We start from the raw sequence: 20557 nt of genomic DNA, 5'->3' as shown, positions 1-20557 counted from the left end.
TCTGTTAGGTCTGCCGTGAAAAAACAAAGTCACAAATTGTCTTTCTGCCACTCGCCGAAGAGATCCGGTTTTCGTTTTCCGCGGTAGAAATGGTAGAATTAAGATTAGCATAATTTTCTCGTATGTAAAAATTTGTTACGCTCAAATGTTTCGATTATAGATAAAACCCATGTCAAATACTTTTTTTAAATATAATGGACTTGAAGAGATATGTCAAATACTTGCGTAGGTGGCTTTAAAATTAAGTACACTAAAGGGTCCATTGCACGCACCTTATAGGTATGGAATACTGTCAATCTATGCAGGGCTATTATAGTGAGAATCGGTATATTTCTACCTAAGTCGAAATGAATTTCGAAAGAGCTTTATTATCCTAAAACTATAAAGTTATCATAAAAATTAAGAAGGTTAGAAGGCTTTTAAGGCCGATTTATAACGAATCCTTAGAACTGAGAAAATGCTCAAAAAATGTACGTACTAAAAAGAGATTTTTACGAAATCATGGGAATTGCACGCGCCATGTAACCGACAGACAGATGCGCTTATAACCTAGCCACCGCCACTTTTTCGTACTTATAAAGTAGCTAAAAAACAACCGCACCGCACCGTCGTGCGACAATTTGTTAGCTACGTACTTAATATGTGCTCGAGCCTTCATCTTTTCATGGCGACCCTGCCGGTATAAAGGCGCACCTGGACGAACAGATCGACTGTTATAGCCGTTATAGGTACATGTTTATCGCCGCCAAAAAGGAAACAGTCTGTAGATTGAAGAACTTATAATTCTGTAGACTTGTATTATATAGATGCCCCGTGGATGGGAAAATAAAACCTAATGTAAACCTTATGTAATTATGGTTAACTACGTAACCATTATTCAATGATTTTTCGTTGAAATTGACTAGCTAATGGTTAGGCAAGAGCTGGAGCAAGCTCCACAAGTCCAGTTATTTCCGTCTGCTAATGAGAGAGAGAGACCAATACTGAAAGCTTTCTAAAACTGAGGAAGGTGTTATGTAATTTTAGATAACAAATATTATAAAAAGGATGGAAACAAATAGGTAATTTTATTGAATACCGAGTTACGGATTTCAATTAAAGTTAACAACAAGAAGAAACGAATTTTGGTTGTGCAAACTCTGTACCTAATTTAATTATAATAATATTTCCTTTTTACCTAGTATTTAACGTTAAACAAGCTGGGTTGTGTTAAGTTAGAAAAAGTACTAAAATTGTTAAAAAAAATCATCGATGTGTATGTTTAACTTATTTATTACATAATTATGTAGGTGTATGTATGTATGTTAAGTGTTGACTGTCTTAATATTATTACAGCTATATTTAAAAAAAAGTAATAAACACAGACAGTCAAGCAAATCTTGTCACTATAAAAAAGTTTAGTGACAAGATTTGCTTGACCGTCTAATCCGTGTGTACTTGTCTTATCAACAGACCTTTTGAAAAATAATTATTATTAAAGAAAAATGTATCCATACTAATATTATAAATGGGAAAGTGTGTGTGTCTGTTTGTTTGTCCGTCTTTCACGGCAAAATGGAGCGAACAAATCGACGTGATTTTTTAAGTGGAGATAGTTGAAGGGATGGAGAGTGACAAAGGCTACTTTTTGTCACTTTTTGACGCGAGCGAAGCCGCGGGCAAAAGCTAGTACCTAATAAGGAATAAAATATAAAGAGGGTTAGTGTGCTAGTTTTCGTCAATTTGATCAATCTTAAATGTAAAACATTCTAATATCACACTTATTATCTAAACAAATATCAAATTTGCTACTTGTGCTTAGATAACTAGCAATTATAAAAATAATATTTCGAAAGTCATTTGCTATACGCGTAGACGAAAACTAGAATACGTGGAAACTAGCACGCTAACGCTACCTAGTCGGATCTACATCCCTAGGTAATAGCTAATTTATTATTATGTAATTTCAATTAAATAAATGTGATTGGTGTGTTCCTCTTCAGTCTTAGACAATGCCCAGCATTCAAATTCTCTCTAATGTGTAAGTTTGTTGCTAGTGATGAAATGGACGTATACAATCAATTATATGTACTTATTAGATGTTTACAAACTCATTATTGTTAGTGTAAAGCCTGTGTGCACGCTCATATTCGGCGTGCAGCGGGGCGAAGCGTGCGGCGTGCATGTCAAACTATTGAAGCTCTCATACAAGTGTCCTGAGTCCACGCTGCATAGCTTGCACAAGGGCGAGCCCACCCTGCCGACCAAAAGGCCACTCAGGCTTTACACTTAGGGCACGTTTTCCTTCCCCTGCTGCGTTTTACAGTGGACTGCAGTATTCTGGCATACGTCCTAGAGCAGCAGTCGGACTAGTGAGAACGCGCCCTTATAGTTAAGGTTCTCAATCGATGTTTGATGTGATATTATTAGAAAACCGTAAATCCCAAAGCATTTTGTGCCATGTAGTTTTATAATCTACATAAAACATAATTTTATCTTACCTGTAATATACCTATAGTTCTAAGCGTACTAAATTGTGATTCTACTTCGTAAGGAACAAGGATTTTTCGATTTAACTCGACATCAATTCTTAGTTATTGTTTACCAATTTGAAGACATCTCTGAGAGCTGTGCCGGTCCGATGGACCAATGGTCAATGATCCGGTTCGAAGGACCAATTAAATATACCCATGTCAATATACGGTACAGTGAATTGTCTGATGTCTTTGACCTAGATTTAAAAATTAAAAATAGGCCCTTTCAAATAATTCCGACCAAATATTATACAAGTTATTATGTAATTACTCGTCTGGACTGTCCTTCCTAAGTTATCTTTTGTAAGTGGGACAATAAATGTTATTTGTGATGTGTCAATCGCATTGTTTCACTAATTGCCTATCCTTCTATAATAGTTCCTTCTCCTATACTATGTCCTTCTATTCCACAAGATCACACAGAAAGATTTTTAGTACTTTAACTTGACCCAAAAGGGTCGAGCGCAGCGCGACATTCGAGCGAGCTTTCTTACTTTCGGCAATGCGAAATAGTCATACTAGTTATGAAAAAAAAGCTGCACTTTTGGATGGAAGCAAGCCGCTTTGCATGGTGATAGTAGACATCATAGTAAACGATTTTTTCCGAGGATATCGAAATTTCATCCCTTAGGAAGCCGAGCGGAGCGAGGTGTTTTATGAAAATTAAAAAAATTATATCTTTTTATTGTGTAGTCCGATTTTGACAAAACGTATCTCAAATGAAAGGTATTAATTTGTGTAATTTAAAAAAAAATACAAAGAAAAAAAAATTGAAAGAAAAGTAAGAAAAAAATAAAAAAAGTAAATTTACGTCTCGCACTGAATAACTTCAAAGAATGACAGACAAAATGTACAATGTCGATATACGAGTTTTTTTTAATCGAAGACAGATAAATTTTTAGTTGAAAACTGAAGACCGCATCGAAATCAGATTAGCATTTTTTAAGATACAAGTTGCCAAAGTTGGGAAAGATCGCTTTATATGGCCACTTTGAAATTCCTTTGCCAGAAAGTCAGAAATAATATGTTTTTCTGACACAGAAAAATACATAGTAACAGTACACATCAAAATAAAATTAAAAATTCCGAGGATATTATAATTTCATCCCTTAGAACGACGAGCGTAGCGAGGTCGGTTACGAAAACCGAAAAAAAAATCTCATTTTTTTGTACGTCGTCCGATTTTGACAAAACATGTTTCGTTTGAAAGGTATTGCTTTATGTAACTTAAAAAAAAATATTGAAAAAAATTGGAAAAAAAATGTAAGATTTTCAAAAAAAAACCTTAATTTTCGTATCACACTGAATAACCGCAAAAAACGGTAGACACGGTGTATAATTTCGATATATGATTTTTTAAAATTAAAGACAAATAAATGCATGATTATAAACTAAAAACCGAATCGAAATCGAATCAATAGTTTTTAAGATGCAAGTTGTCAAAGTTGGCTTAGTTTGTTTATATGGTCGCTTATAAATTCCTTAGCCAGAAAGTCAGAAACATTATATTTTTCTTACAATTAAAAGTATGCATAGGTAATAGACATCATAATAAACAATTTTTTACGAGGATATAAAAAATTCATCCCTTGGAAAGCCGAGCGTAGCGATGTCTGTTACGAAAAACAAAATAAAGGCAGTTTTTTTTTATTGGATCGTCTTTCTAAGGGTTTCTAAGGAATGAAATTTTTATATCCTTGTAAAAAAATATTTATAATGACCTTTGCATACTTTTAACTTTAAGAAAAATATAATGTTTCTGACTTTCTGGCTAAGGAATTTATAAGCGACCATATAAACAAACTAAGCCAACTTTGACAACTTGCATCTTAAAAACTACTGATTCGATTTCGATTCGGTTTTTAGTTTATAATCATGCATTTATTTGTCTTTAATTTAAAAAAATCATATATCGAAATTATACACCGTGTCTACCGTTTTTTGCGGTTATTCAGTGTGATACGAAAATTAAGGTTTTTTTTTTTAAAATCTTACATTTTTTTTCCAATTTTTTTCAATATTTTTTTTTAAGTTACATAAAGCAATACCTTTCAAACGAAACATGTTTTGTCAAAATCGGACGACGTACAAAAAAATGAGATTTTTTTTCGGTTTTCGTAACCGACCTCGCTACGCTCGTCGTTCTAAGGGATGAAATTATAATATCCTCGGAATTTTTAATTTTATTTTGATGTGTACTGTTACTATGTATTTTTCTGTGTCAGAAAAACATATTATTTCTGACTTTCTGGCAAAGGAATTTCAAAGTGGCCATATAAAGCGATCTTTCCCAACTTTGGCAACTTGTATCTTAAAAAATGCTAATCTGATTTCGATGCGGTCTTCAGTTTTCAACTAAAAATTTATCTGTCTTCGATTAAAAAAAACTCGTATATCGACATTGTACATTTTGTCTGTCATTCTTTGAAGTTATTCAGTGCGAGACGTAAATTTACTTTTTTTATTTTTTTCTTACTTTTCTTTCAAATTTTTTTTCTTTGTATTTTTTTTTAAATTACACAAATTAATACCTTTCATTTGAGATACGTTTTGTCAAAATCGGACGATACAATAAAAAGATAGAATTTTTTTCATTTTCATAAAACACCTCGCTACGCTCGGCTTCCTAAGGGATGAAATTTCGATATCCTCGGAAAAAATCGTTTACTATGATGTCTACTATCACCATGCAAAGCGGCTTGCTTCCATCCAAAAGTGCAGCTTTTGGCCAAAAATTCTCCATAACAAGTATGACTAAAACCTAACCTCCTGGACCTGGTCGCTATGAGCCTTCGGCCCTACGAGGAACTCTGCCTTCGGCCATCGTGCATCGCCTTACAAACTACTTACTCACTATTACTTTTAGACTGCGTGGCATCAAATCGCACAGAATATGAGCGAATGGCGGAGTCTAGTGTTGGAATCCAAGATCCACTTCGAGTCGCTGAGCCAGCGCTATTGTTCTGTGTTTGAGCTCTGCTCTGACTTCAGCCCTACGTTGATCTCAGCCTTCGGCCTTTCTCAATAGCGATGGTTCAGACAAGTATCACGTACGCCTACCCTAATTTTCTTTGGGAACTTCTTATTTTTCAAATCCCCGTTATCCTCTGCTGGAGTGTAGGGCTTGAATCATATTCTAGCTTGTCCTCCTTACATCCTTAACACTCACCTAAGACTGACGCCAAGGGCGGCATGCTTTCCGTTTGCCGGGGATATTATAATATTCTTTTGGGAACAGTAAACACTAACGCATATAACAATAAAGTTTATTACGGAATGTAAGATACAAAACTGGATACACACTTAAAGTAAATTAAAGTCTATTAATGATGTGATATTCAAAGGCCACAATACTGTTTACACCTTGAGGGTCCTGAGTTCCTGGTCAGCCTGGCGGAGGCCGGCGGCCATATGAGGCTGGTTTTAGTGTCAAACGGAGGGGGTAATTGCACAAAAGATCCCGATGGGTCGAAGTGTATCCGTAAGGGCCCCCGCAGATTTAAGATAAGATAGTGTCAAACGGACCGACGGATACACACCGGACTAATATGTATTAAGTTCAGGGAACGTTTTCCGTCCGCGTGACACAAAAACCAGCCTAGCCAACCTAGCCTGCGTCTGCGTGACACTAAAGCCAGACTAGGCAACGCTTGGCGACCCACACGAGGTAATCCTGCAGGCCTACGATCTGAACTGTTTACACCTTGAGGGTCCTGAGTTTCTTGTCAGCCTGCCGGAGGCCGGCGGCCATGTCGAGCTGCTTGGCGCGGAGGCGGCCCCACACGAGGTAGTCCTGAAGGCCTATGATCTGGGCCGCCATGAGCGCCGCGCTGTCAGGATACAGGACAGTGGCGCAACCGAGGCCGGACGGCACAGAGAGGGAAGACCAGATGTCCTGAAGAATTTGTGAGAAATTTTATAATGATTGTAGTGGTCATACAGATTTAATAGTATGGTTAATAATTATGTATCTAAGCGCCGGGGCCCAGCAGTAAAAGCGTGCGACTTTCAATTCGAGGGTCGCGAGTTCGAACCCCGGCTCGTACCAATGAGTTTTTCAGAACTTATGTGCGAAATTAATATCATTTTGCTAATCGCTTTTTGGTAAAGGAAAAGAGCGTGAGGAAACCGCACTAATCCCAATAAGACCTAGTTACCCTTCGGGTTGGAAGGTCATATCAAAGCAGACCCCTGGCCCCCCATTAGCCGTATAGCGAATTCCGGGATAACGCAAGGAGGATGATGAGTATGGCTATATGTCTCTCCTATGGAGATGACGAAAAGTTTTGGGTACTCAGACAAAGATATTATATTAATAATACACAAACAGGTACTTAGTTTTAAGAAAACATCCATTACTCAGAAACAAATATCAGTACACACAAATAAATGCCCTTACATCCTACGCGTGGTCCTAGAGGTAGGTATAAGCTAGCGGCGCCATGCCCCAACGTTATTTTTATTTGACATTTTTCTCATTTTTAATATAAGCTTGCAGTTTTGTTTATGGTACGGTCACAGACTTTAATTGTTTGAGTCCATAGCTTAACTCAGACTCAGGCTCTACAATGAAAGTTCTTGAGTGTAATTACGAACGTGGAGAGGGAGACATAATAGCCCATCTATAATTTCAAAATTATTAAAATTTAAAGTGGTAATGCCTAAGAAAGTAAGAACCAGGCTACCTTAAGAGCCGATCGCGCATTCGCGTAGTCATGCTATTAAGATTATAAAAATGGCACGATCGAATGCATTATTTCAATGTGTGTAATACTGATATAACAAAGAAATATGCTACTTTCCTTCTAGTCAAATCAGCTTCACGAATATGAAAGATTTTCTAATACCGAATTAATATGATCTCGAGTTTTCAACTCATTTGAAATGTTTCTATCCGACTTATTAAATAGAAAATGGTTTTAAATATAACTAGGTAGGAAGTACATTTCTCAGAGTTGGCCTGATTTTAGGTCAATACCCAGGTATCCAGACAAAGCCCCCACGCAACTCGGCTAGGTCGTTGCCCGCCGGGCCGTCGTCAGATATTGATTAATTGTATACAGGATATTATTAAAGGATCTTGTAATAGGGAGACTGCAATACTCGATACTCGCCAACGCTACATGCAAGTTTGGGATGTTTGTGTACACAATCGAACCGTCAGTATCGGCTCAGTTATAACTTATTGGTAAAATATAAGAGTGCAAATAAGTACTGATGTATTAGTACTTCATATAAGTTTTGTTTCATAAAAGTTTTGCTTCCAGCAACTTCTAGCGTAATTAGTAATTAAATGCATGGGAGAGATTATTCCAATTAAATGTAAATATTGATAGCGCGAATCAGCTTCTTCATAAACATAGCAGCGACGACGAAGAAAAATCTTGATAGCGTGATTCAGGACTTACATCACACGGAACAGCGTCATCTAAGGTAACATTTTGTAATTTCAAGAAAATTTCTGATAGCGCGATTCAGAATTTTCACCACACTGAACAGCGACATCTAACGTGACATTTATTAACTAAAAGGAAACTGGGGCCATTATTCCGAGGAAAATCTTGATAGCGCGATTCAGGATTGTCACCACACCGAACAGTGACATCTAACGTGACATTTAGTAACTAAAAGGAAACCGGGGTCGTTATTCCAAGAAAAATCTTGATAGCGCGATTCAGAATTTTCACCACACCGAACAGCGACATCTAACGTGACATTTAGTAACTAAAAGGAAACGGGGTCGTTATTCCAAGAAAAATCTTGATAGCGCGATTCAGAATTTTCACCACACCGAACAGCGACATCTAACGTGACATTTAGTAACTAAAAGGAAACCGGGGTCGTTATTCCAAGAAAAACCTTGATAGCGCGATTCAGAATTTTCACCACACCGAACAGCGACATCTAACGTGACATTTAGTAACTAAAAGGAAACCGGGGTCGTTATTCCAAGAAAAATCTTGATAGCGCGATTCAGCATTTTCACCGCATTGAACAGCGACATCTAGCGAGATATTAAGTAAATTACCTGAGGTAGTCGCTCAGCGGGAGGCGGGCAGTTGATGACGGGATAGGAAGTGTTGCCGGAGAGCACGGGCCCGAGTCCGTTGGAGCGGCCGGCCACGGCGATGAACACCAGCGCTCCGTGCGTGTCCTCGTACTGTTGCATGATGCGGAGGGTCTCCTCGGTGGCCTTGTGGGCTGAGGTGACTCGGAGGTCTACGTCAAGACCGAGCTCGCGCGCCGCTGGAAATGGAAAAGGATGTTAAAAAGTGGCAACATTGTGGTTGTAAATTGATGTGAAAGGGGGCCACCTTTCACATCAATTTACATATCGTCACTACTTATAAAAAATCTCGTATCTCACGCTGTTCCTCAAAGTTAAAACGCAGTAAGTCCATATGCATTCCATACATACTTACTACAATTTTCTTTTCATTGACAGAAGAAGATACAAGTTTTTTTAAAAGTAGGTAGTGACGATAAATAGAAAACGACACTATACATATACGGCCGTATTTTGATAGCGGGTTAGTAAAGACAGCTGGGCTGGGGTGCGAGTGAATAGTACATTACTACAGAGGCCGGGACAAAGGGGGTTGCCGGCCGAAGACATATAGACATATAGATAGGTCTGAGGCGGGCAACCCCATTTCCCGCCGAGGTATGTATAGTGCTTTTCTCAAACATGGTATGAAATAAATAAAGTCTACTGAAAATAGTAACTTTGGATGGCTGTATCTCCTAAACGGTGCGTCGTAGCGCAAAAATAATCGAATTTTCGTTCCCCTTTGATACCCCGTATACGCTTATAAAAAAACAAAAAGTTAAAAAAAAATTTTTAAAAAAACGAAAAAATTTTTTTTTGTATGAAAACGCAACCAAAATCAAATATTGTCTAGGGCCCGTACCAGTTGCAGTCGGCACGTCTATAAAGCCCCTTATAGTTTTTTTGTTAATTGGCTAAATACCTGGATGTTATGTCACAATTATCTGTGTTTGGAAATTAAAAAAGAGGACTTTGCCGGCCTTGGCCTGCAAGGTTTGTATGAAATTCCATTATCTATCAATCGTCCTAGCCGCACCTGCAACGTCATACTTCGCTGCCAATTATAAGGCACATAACATCAATATTTCATACCATGTTTGAGAAATAGTACATTACATCAGAGGCCGGGAAAATGAGGATTTCCGGCCAAGTGGGTATATACGGCCGAGCGAGCGTGCGAGCGAGGCCGGATAGGGATTCGAGGCCGGGAATCCGTTTTCACGCCGAGGCATGTATAGTGCTTTTCTCAAACATACAATGAAATAAAAAAAAATGCTCTAAAGGACAATATTTTATAAAAAAAAGTTACTTTGCAGGCCTAGGCCTAAAAAATAATATGAAATCCCTTTACAGTCCTCTCGAGTTGTTGCGCCCAAAAAGCGATACTTCCCAGCCCATTTTAAGGAACGTAAAGACAATATTTCATTGCATGTTTGAGAAATAGTACATTACATCAGAGGCCGGGAAAATGAGGATTTCCGGCCAAGTGGATATATACGGCCGAGCGAGCGTGCGAGCGAGGCCGGATAGGGATACGAGGCCGGGAATCCGTTTTCACGCCGAGGCATGTATAGTGCTTTTCTCAAACATACAATGAAATAAAAAAAATGCTCTAAAGGACAATATTTTATAAAAAAAAGTTACTTTGCAGGCCTAGGCCTGAAAAATAATATGAAATCCCTTTACAGTCCTCTCGAGTTGTTGCGCCCAAAAAGCGATACTTCCCAGCCCATTTTAAGGAACGTAAAGACAATATTTCATTGCATGTTTGAGAAAAGGTAATTTTCCTATCAATGATCAAAAGCTTGTATGGGACTAAAAAAAATTCTGGCTAGAAAATCCAAAAATAGAGAAAAACTTTTCCCATATAATTGGTCTGAAAAACTTTATTTTTTATTTTACATAATATTTAATGACAAACGATTCCATTCTTATTCTGTATCAATAGTTTCCTAGATGGTAACTGTGAGGTAGCTTTATTTGACGTTCATATGCGCATTGTAACATGCCTACTTGAAAATAAATATTTCATTTCATTTTAATTTTTCATTAACCGAGAGCGAGTGGCCGGCACTTTCAGCGGGAAGCAGCGAGTGTCGCGTCAAGGAGCAATATAGCTTATATACCTTTAGCGATCTTCAAGCAGTGCTCCTGGTCAGCGGGAGAGCCCATGAACACGACGACCTTGTGGTGGATGGTGGGCCTCAGGTGGTCGAGCTGGTCCTTGATCCAGGTGAAGTTGCGCTTGACTGTGTCGAGGTCGGCAGCGGTGACGTTGGTCAGGTTTCTGTATACCTACAAATATAGTATTTTTAGACATTGCGTCTGAGCAATCAGGGATTAAAAGCGTAACGCGAAATTGAGCAGCGAATTTGTTTATCGGCATCTGAATCGCTTGCTCTTGATCTACACGACGTTTTATTCACAAATACGCCTGTTTTGGCTGATATTGTCCTACTTTAATCCTACTCCGTTTTCACATTATCCGGTCCGATATCGGATGTCGGAAGGATTTCAATGGAAAAAATCCAAGATGGCGCCTGTAATGTATGGGATATCGGTCCTACATCCAACATTGGATCGGATAATGTGAAAACGCACTTAGATTGGACAAAACTGAGTGTAATCGTTAATGACTAGACAGAAAAACAAATAGACAAAGTCAACCAATTTGAATCCTATGCCACTGTAGAACCTGTTCACAGTAAAAATCGAAGTAATTTCTATGACAAATACAGCAAGGTGTAAATAAAACAGGGTTCTAGAGTGGTGTAGGATTCAAATTGGTTGATCGTAACAGGGATACACGTACCTGTTTGTCGACCATGAGTCTCTTGTCGCCCGATGGCCACAGCCTCCAGGAGTCAGAATCGATCACATCAGCCAAAAGGATGTTGCCTGACAGACAAGAAATAAAGCAATTAAAAGACTAACTCTCGTATATAGTAGAATATTCTTAGTGACAAAAATGGTCCTCTAACCGTATTGTAAACGACTTAGGGCCACTTGCACCGACGAAAATGGAGGGTAACCCACAATTTAGTATGGAATTTGACAGATGACAGCCCACTAACTCTGAGTTAAGTGGTTGGTGCAAGTGGGCCTTAGTGACATAACGTGAGCTAATCTAGTATGTGGGCTAGTCGACACGACTCTCACGAGACCTCGTTAGGTAAGTGCCTAAGTTTAATATGTACAGTATACAAAAATTTGAATTACGAGTAGAAGCTAAATCAATTTCTAATGCAACCAAAATTTTACTACAAAAAAAGAAAAAACATCGCCGAATCCTTTGCGGAAGACGAGATTTCGAAATTCTCATGTTATTTCTGACACTTTTTAAGTTTAACCTCGTAAGGCCCAATGTACCTTACAATGTACAATGTACATAGTGTTGCAATCTAATTTGAACCTTCCATGAACTGGATAAAGTAGAATTTCCATTATTACATTGATTTTTGAAACAAACGAAAATTTTACCAATTTATTTATAGAATAAGGTTCAAATTCAAAATGGGAAAACTAACTATAGTGGGCCTTACGAGGTTATATTATAACCAAACCAACATACCTTCTTTGTCGACACCAAACTCGATCTTCATGTCAATGAGAGCGCAGTCGCGGAGGGCCCACGCCTTCTCCAGGATCTCGAACACCAGGATGGTGCACTTCCTCATGTAATCCACCTCATCCTGACCTGATATGGAAAAAACAAGTGAGTTTTTGGACCTAATTTAGGGTAAGCATTCGATTTAGAGTCCGTTCAAAAGTCCTCGATGTCTTGATCGAGATTAGAATTCTAAAGAAATTTCACATCATTTTTGACATCTTAGTAGAGTTATAGAGATCTGTCTACATTTCTACAAGGCCAGTTATGTTTCGACTAACTAACCTAACCACAAATTTAAAATTTTGAAAAAACCCCTGACCGCGACTTAGTAGACCGATTTTCATGAAACACGGCTAAGAACACCCCCGATTAACTCAGCTTTCAGACAAAAAAAACTAAGTATAAATCGCTTCGGGAGTTATTATGCCACAGTTCATCTGTTCGGGAGCTACGATGCACAAACAGACAGACAGACAAACAGACAGAGACACACACACAGATAGACACGTCAAACATATAACACCCAGTCGTTTTTGCGTCGGGGGTTAAAAAAAGCGAATTTCATGAATTTATGGCGTTCAAAGAAAAATAACTGTTTGATATCTTAAATTAGCGCAGAAAGGTAAGTTTTAAGTGTAGGGTTGAGTGGACGTTCGGTTTGCATGGCGTGCAGCGAGGCGGGGTGGCGCCTATGCAGCGTGGACTCAGGACATTTGTACGAGCTTCAATTGTTTGACATGCACGCCCCACGCCCCGCCCCGCACAACGCCCAATATGAGCGTTCACTCAGACCTTACAGTTTTAAGAAAACAGTCTCACCAATAACAAGTCCATTGATGTTAAACTTGGCGCACACGATCTGCTCCTCCGACCACTGCGGGTCGTGGTTCGCGTCATCCTTGAAGAAGGTCTCCTGCTTCGGCGGCGTGAACCTGAATCCTTCGGGCACGCCCTCGTTCCTCTTGAGGAAAGAGCCGGTTGCTAGGCGACGGGACACCCACTCGATGGGGACCATTTCGCATTTCTTGGACAGGAATGCCGTGGGCGAGACGAGCTTCACGAAAGCCGTCTTTATGCCTGGAAAGAATAACAATGTTATTGCAAGATTTTTTTTTCATTGTTTATGTAGGACTTAGAATTCAAAAGAAGATAGTTTACATGCCGTCGTCTATGGAAGTATGAACAGCTGAAAAATCGGTGGCATGCATGTTGCCTTCAAAATGGAAGCGGAATGTAGGTACGTTCTCCAGAAGGTAACGGTGATGCCTAAGCGTGGACTGTCTGGTACTGTAGGGATAGTAAACTTTTTCCCTCCATATAATATGTACATGTCTAGATACATTAGGTAGGAATTTATACATACAACCACGCCATACGTTATATTGATTGTATGTAAATAATATTGCTATACTTGTCAATAGTTGTCATGCTTTCTAAATTTATTTTTCTCACTGCACCCACATTCGCGAATTTCTGTTTGGCCCTATGGTTGACTGGTAGAGAATGCCTCAAGGCATTAAGTCCGCCATTTGTACTTTTTTTTTTCAATTGTGCAATAAAGTTTAAATAAATAAATAATAAATACGTATCCCATAAAGGGGTAGGCAGAGCCCATGAAATTACACAAGTTTCAGTGCTACTCTTGGCAAATAAAACTGAAAGAAAACGAAACTGAAATTCCAGTGACAGGTTGCCAGCCTCTCGCTCTCGCCTACGCCACATTTTAATCCAGTAGATAGTAGGAGTTGAGTATATTTATTAGGTAATAGTGTCAAATGTTGTATTGCCCAAACAATTGAAAGTATTGCGTAATTTTGTCACAGTATACCTATCTACTGCTCTGACCATACAAGGAAATAACAATTATCCCTATATTTACAGTCAAGTATTTAATATAGATGTGGACAAAGTGCCAAAAATATGTATCTACAACCTTAACGCATAAGCAATAAAATCGTGTACACATATTTTTGGCACCTTGTACGCATATATATTTAATAAATTAACTTTATAAACGGAACATTCCACCAATATCGTTCAATTACATTGACAGAAGCGTCATGAAACAAACATCGTTACGATAAGTTGCAAGCTTATGCATGCAACCAACCTTGGTAGCTTATCGGTCGGGTCACAGGTCGGCTCGCCAATAACAACGATAGCAATACAATAGATGTAATCAAAATAACTTATTGCTTATTGCTTTGAAAAAGATGCGGAAATATATCTATTATGGACACTTGCAAATTATTGAACTGAAACTTCTAATGGGACTTCTAACTGACAGCGCGTAACACTCAGTCAGTGTTACGTTGCGAAACGCCAATTCACTAATTCCATCTACTTGAAAATTGGCAGCACATACCACTTAAATCTGCACCCATTCGTATAAACCACGGTGGTCCAGTTGCATTCATAATACATTTTTGCCCTCACGCTATAGTTTCTAGGTTCGAGGCCCGGCAAATGCAGACCTTTTTGTATTTTTATTATTTTTTGTTCTCATCGTATACTTCCTTCCAAAATTCCTTAAAACGATGTAGGCAGTGTGCAAACGTGCTTAAAACATGCTCGAATATTTATTAGGAAGATAGGATACGTAACTACGTAAGCCACCTAAAGGTGCAGACAGTCCAGACAGTTGTTCCTACACTAAATAGGTATTATATGTACTTATAGCTTGAACTAATAATGTTTATTCCGAGAGCAGAGGTCAGGGGAGAGGAAATACTACATTGTGTAACTACCTACATTGTGTAACGTAACGTGGGGTGGAAGTTTAATTTTGCAAACGAGAGTAAGCTAGATAACGACGGCTTTAAAGATTCGAGTTTAAAATTTTAGATTTTTCTACTCTTGATACTTCAAAAAAACCGGCCAAGAACGTGTCGGGCCACGCTCAGTGTAGGGTTCCGTAGTTTCCCGTATTTTTTTCAAAAACTATTCAACCTATCAAGTTCAAAATAATTTTCCTAGAAAGTCTTTATGAAGTTCTACTTTTGTGATTTTTTTCATATTTTTTAACTTAGGGTTAAAAAGTTAAAGGGGGGGGGGGGGGGAGGGGACACATTATTTTGACTTTTGGAGAAAGAAAGAAGAAAAAATATTTCGGTAAACCCCTATTCATTTGAAAATACCTATCCAACAATATCACACGTTAGGGTTGAAATGAAAAAAAAAACACTCCCCTTTACGTGTATATACCCTAATAAAACATTTTTTTCCAATTTTTATTTTACCAGTTTGTTTGTCGGCGGGATTGATATACATATTGGTACCAAATTTCAACTTTCTAGTGCAAACGGTCACTGAGATTATCCGCGGACGGAAGGACGGGCAGACATGGAGAAACTATATGGGTTCCTAGTTGACTACGGAACCCTAAAAAAGATGGCAAATAACAAATAACCACTGTCATTGATAAAACGTAAGGGATGAAGTGCATATAGTTAGTACAAGGGGTTCATAAATCCTCCCCCTCCCCCCTTTCCCTCGCCTAGAGCTTATGATATTGCTTAAATTATTTTGCATTGTATGCTTTGCACAAAATATGAAGGTAGGTAGTATAACCAAGTATAACTATTGATTAAAAATAATCTAAGGCGTACGTACTAAAGCCTATTTGTACGAAATCCGGAATTAAAATGTTTAGACAGAGCAGATAACGTGTGATCTGCCGTGAACTGAGATAACGGGCGTATTCGCTAATATGTTTCTTAATTACCCGAGGGTTAACCCACCATTTTATATAGAATTTGACAGATGACAGCCCACTAACCCTGAGTTAATTTAAGTGGTTGGTGCAAGTGGGCCTTTATAGCAGTAACTTGTACTATTATATAATATATTCTGTGGTAGTAGTAGGATATTTTGTAATTAAAGTAAGCTAAGTATTAGGCAGCAACTTTGACGGGAATATATATATTGTTTACTAACAACAGTTACCAGCAGACTGGTCTGAGCCAGAGCATTGGTCTGGAGATGACTGCCTTGCCCTCGAGATTGTGCGCCTTGACTCCATCTCCCGCTATGTTACGGTCCTTGTTGATCAGCAGGCAATGCGATAGACAACTGACGATCTGTTGTTTTGTTCACTTACCAGCAGACTTAAGAATCTCGAAGACCTTAGCATTGGTCTGCTTGGAGATGGCTGCCTTGCCCTCGAGATTGTGCGCCTTGACTCCATCTCCTACTGTGATACTCCTTGTTGTTCAGCAGGCAATGCAATAGACAACTGACGATCTGTTGTTTTGTTCACTTACCAGCAGACTTAAGAATCTCGAAGACCTTAGCATTGGTCTGCTTGGAGATTGTAGCCTTGCCCTCGAGATTGTGCGCCTTAACTCCATCTCCTACTGTGATACTCCTTGTTGATCAGCAGGCAATGCGATAGACAACTGACGATCTGTTGTTTTGTTCACTTACCAGCAGACTTAAGAATCTCGAAGACCTTAGCATTGGTCTGCTTGGAGATGGCTGCCTTGCCCTCGAGATTGTGCGCCTTGACTCCATCTCCTACTGTGATACTCCTTGTTGTTCAGCAGGCAATGCAATAGACAACTGACGATCTGTTGTTTTGTTCACTTACCAGCAGACTTAAGAATCTCGAAGACCTTAGCATTGGTCTGCTTGGAGATTGTAGCCTTGCCCTCGAGATTGTGCGCCTTGACTCCATCTCCTACTGTAATACTCCTTGTTGTTCAGCAGGCAATGCAATAGACAACTGACGATCTGTTGTTTTGTTCACTTACCAGCAGACTTAAGAATCTCGAAGACCTTAGCATTGGTCTGCTTGGAGATGGCAACCTTGCCCTTGAGATCGTGCGCCTTCACTCCATCTCCTACTGTGATACTCCTTGTTGATCAGCAGGCAATGCGATAAACAACTGACGACCTACGGTTGTTTTGTTCACTTACCAGCAGACTTGAGAATCTAAGACCTTAATAGCATTGGTCTGGTTGGAGATAGCTGGCTCCGTGTTGATCAGCAGGCAAGATAAACAACTGACGACCTACGGTTGTTTCGTTCACTTACCAGCAGACTTGAAAATCTGGTTAGCAAGCAATGCGATAGACAAGTGACGATCTGTTGTTTTGTTCACTTACCAGCAGACTTAAGAATCTCGAAGACCTTAGCATTGGTCTGGTTGGAGATGGCAGCCTTGCCCTCTAGATCGTGCGCCTTGACTCCATCTCCCGCTGTGATACGGTCCTTGTTGATGAGGAGGCAGTGACCAGAGTCCTCAGGGAGGTCGAAGACCTGCTTCGTTTTACCCTCGATGATCAGCTTCCCGAGCTTGTAGCCGGCGACTGAAAGGACAGTGGAAATAAATGTTGGGGGACAGTTTTACACAGATATGCAGGCAAGTATGGTCGCGCGATGAATGATAAAACGTCAGACCGCCCCTATCGCACTATTTGTAAGTTCGATAGGGACGGCCTGATGTTTTATCACTTATCGCCCGACCATGCTTGTCTGCCTGGTAGGCATTAGCCAAACATGGTTGCGTGATAAATAATAAAACGTCAGGCCGTCACTATCGCACTTACAAATAGTGCACAAAGGACGGCCTGTATATATGGGTAAATATATGGGATATCGGTCCTACAACCGATATCGGATCGGATAATGTGAAAACGCACTAAGTAGACCCTCTGTTCTCCTTTGCTGTAGGACTAAGGAAGTTTTTGTCATTTGTTGTCACCATCGGTGCGTGTCACTTTCTTTGACAAGTGTTGAAGTGATTGAGTGATAAATGACAAAACGCGACTAACATTACACCATAGACACCTCACGGTTATCTTTCTAGTCCGATTCATTAAAAACGTTGTTTCGAAAGATTTGGTATGCTATGGTGAAAAAAGAATACATGAGAAAATCATTTCACTTAGATTTAAAATAAAAACGTAAAAATGATAGTTGAATGTCTATCAAAAACCTTCCTTATGCACACGGTGCATAAGGTTCCTTTAAGCATAGCATAGCACCATATTCGACAGATCTTCAACTTCAAGCAGGTTGGAAAAACACTACCTACCCGCACTACCCGAACGAACGAGGATTTTGTTAGCTTTACTTTACAAATGTGCATAAATGTGTCAATATACCTACCATTATACATACCATCATACATACCTACAATCACGCCTGTGTCCCATAAAGGGGTAGGCAGAGCACATGAAACTACTAAAGCTTCAGTGCCACTCTTGGCAAATAAGGGGTTGAAAGAAAACGAAACTGTGGCATTGCAGTGACAGGTTGCCAGCCTCTCGCCTACGCCACAATTTAACCCAAATCCCATAGTCGCCTTCTACGACACCCACGGGAAGAAAGAGGGTGGTGAAATTCTTAACCCGTCACTACACAGGCAAAGTATGTAAGTACATAATTCAATTATAATAGTTAGACGTCACCGTTTTGTGCATAACATATTTAAAGTTCGCGCCCTTTCTACTGACATGCAATACTTTAAAATACTCAATTTTTTTTGTAATTAGGCGGCAAATAATATTCAAGGTCATATCGGTCAGAATATGCGTAAAATACCAATAGCTCTATTAAATGTCATCAATGAAAAATATCAATGTACTAATTTAAAAACAAGGCCAGACACCGTACACATGGTAACCCGGCAAAATCAAGTACTGCGCATGTACTGCGCATCACGATTTCCAGTCCAAACCGCCGCACCGAAATTGGTCGGATAATAGAAAACAAAAAGGATTTTTTAAAGTTTTTTTTAACTTACCTTCTTTGGGTTGCGACATTTTTTGTGTTGAAGCGTGGAGTGTTTGGCAGCACGATGGGAGCAGGCCGGAGTGGGAACCTTTTATAAAGTTCTGGTCAGCATAAACACCACGTGCTCTCGCGCAGCTCAAGCCGGTCTGATAAGGACGCGGTGGGATCAGCCATACTTGATACTTGCGCGGCCGAAATATATAACAAAGATTTCATGACATTTTTTTTCTCTGATATTTCTATAAAATACCTTCAGTTGAATGTAAATAATTAAGAAAATAATTTTATTCCTTGGGCGCTGCGACAAAACTATTTACAAATTATTTTGTTTAATTTAAGGATATCTACCTCTTTCATTGTTTCATACCGGAAACTAAAATATCACCTAACTTATTTTTCAGATTTTTTTCTTATGGGCTCTCAATTCAGTAGGTTAGGTAGGTGTTTCATGCCCATAGATTTAGTTATCAGTCATTTAAATCAGGCTTATTTTTCTAGTTACTGACGAATTGACGATGTCTGGTGCATAGTCTGGTGCAAAACGGAGTCAAGGCAAAGCGGACTTCATTCTAGAATAACTAGAATTTATCAAATATGAACACTCAATTTTGAATTATGCCAAAATTAATTAAGGTGTCATTTAATTTTATTCTGCTCCCTGGGGAGCCGGCGGCCGGCGGGTCTTGAAAGGTTAAAGTCTAAGATTAAAATTATAAGTATGCCTCCTTTTAAAGAGCATGTAATGTACTATTGAAACAAACTGCGCCTATCCTGGATATATCTAAGAACGATATTTTTATAGGGATAAATATAATAAAAAGAAGCTTAAAAATGAAAATACCAAAATTGTAAATACAATGAAATTCAATGAATGGGATTCAGTTTCGCATATGAATACCTACATAGCTGATACCGAGGGGAACATAATATCAGCATGATGGGTACATCACATTACTACCTATGGAAGCAATAAAGATTACTGATTACATTATTGAACGGCTGAAAAAGAAAGCTCTCCCGAGAAATGCCTGATTTTTAGTAGCTATTACAATTTTAAATAATGCTTAACAGCGTTAACAGATGCAACTGTTAAAACAACATAAAAGTGCAAAAGTATCAAGATATATCAGTCTGCGTAATATATTGCTGTTTCTTTCTCTTAAGATGATTATCTCCGTCGCACGTTAACTTCAAATACAACTACTATTCAATCAATTAATTTCTTGATACACTTACGCAGAAGTCGCTTCGCTACGCAACGAACCGAAGTTACTTTAAACTAGTTAAAATTACAACAGTTTACTTCAGAAAACAGGTAAATACCTACATTTATTCATTTTTTGACACTATTTGCTACTATAAAAATCATCTGATCAGCTGAGGAACAAGTTTGAGGAAATTTATTTTATATTATACTACCAAAAAATATTGCCCTTCAAACGACCAAAACTGAACGCTCTTCCTAGCCTTCTAAATTTAATGTCGTAATGACAAATGTCAGAGCAATGCTAACAAACTTTAGCCATGTGGTTTCATTTCAACTTTCTAAGTTTTCATAACAAAATGGTTAGTGTTTTGTTTATTTAAAGAATTGTTTTATGACAAATTAGAGTGCATAACTTGAAGTTTACATAATCGAATGCGTG

General features: G+C 38.7%; 1 protein-coding gene across 2 annotated transcripts; it reads right to left on the bottom strand.

Annotated features, from left to right (window-relative positions):
- Nucleotides 1–5763: 5763 nt before the first annotated feature.
- On the bottom strand, nt 5764–19075 carry LOC125241630 (multifunctional protein ADE2). Of its 2 annotated transcripts, XM_048150192.1 has the most exons (8): nt 18922–19075; nt 17279–17482; nt 12992–13249; nt 12134–12259; nt 11375–11460; nt 10689–10857; nt 8542–8759; nt 5764–6408 (listed from the first exon to the last, which is right to left on the bottom strand). In XM_048150192.1, exons 1-8 carry the CDS (start codon nt 18938–18940, stop codon nt 6211–6213), a joined length of 1278 nt encoding a protein of 425 aa, XP_048006149.1. In that variant the 5' UTR covers nt 18941–19075; the 3' UTR covers nt 5764–6210. The 2 variants fall into 2 exon arrangements, with proteins under 2 accessions (XP_048006149.1, XP_048006150.1); XM_048150193.1 differs by lacking the exons at nt 17279–17482; nt 18922–19075 and adding an exon at nt 16272–16375.
- Between the last annotated feature and the right edge of the window lie 1482 nt (nt 19076–20557).

Source organism: Leguminivora glycinivorella, chromosome Z (assembly GCF_023078275.1).
Source record: "Leguminivora glycinivorella isolate SPB_JAAS2020 chromosome Z, LegGlyc_1.1, whole genome shotgun sequence".
NCBI classification, from domain to species: Eukaryota; Metazoa; Arthropoda; class Insecta; order Lepidoptera; family Tortricidae; genus Leguminivora; species Leguminivora glycinivorella.
Note: the sequence above shows the minus strand (reverse complement) of the source record. Positions and strands in the feature narration are given on the sequence as shown.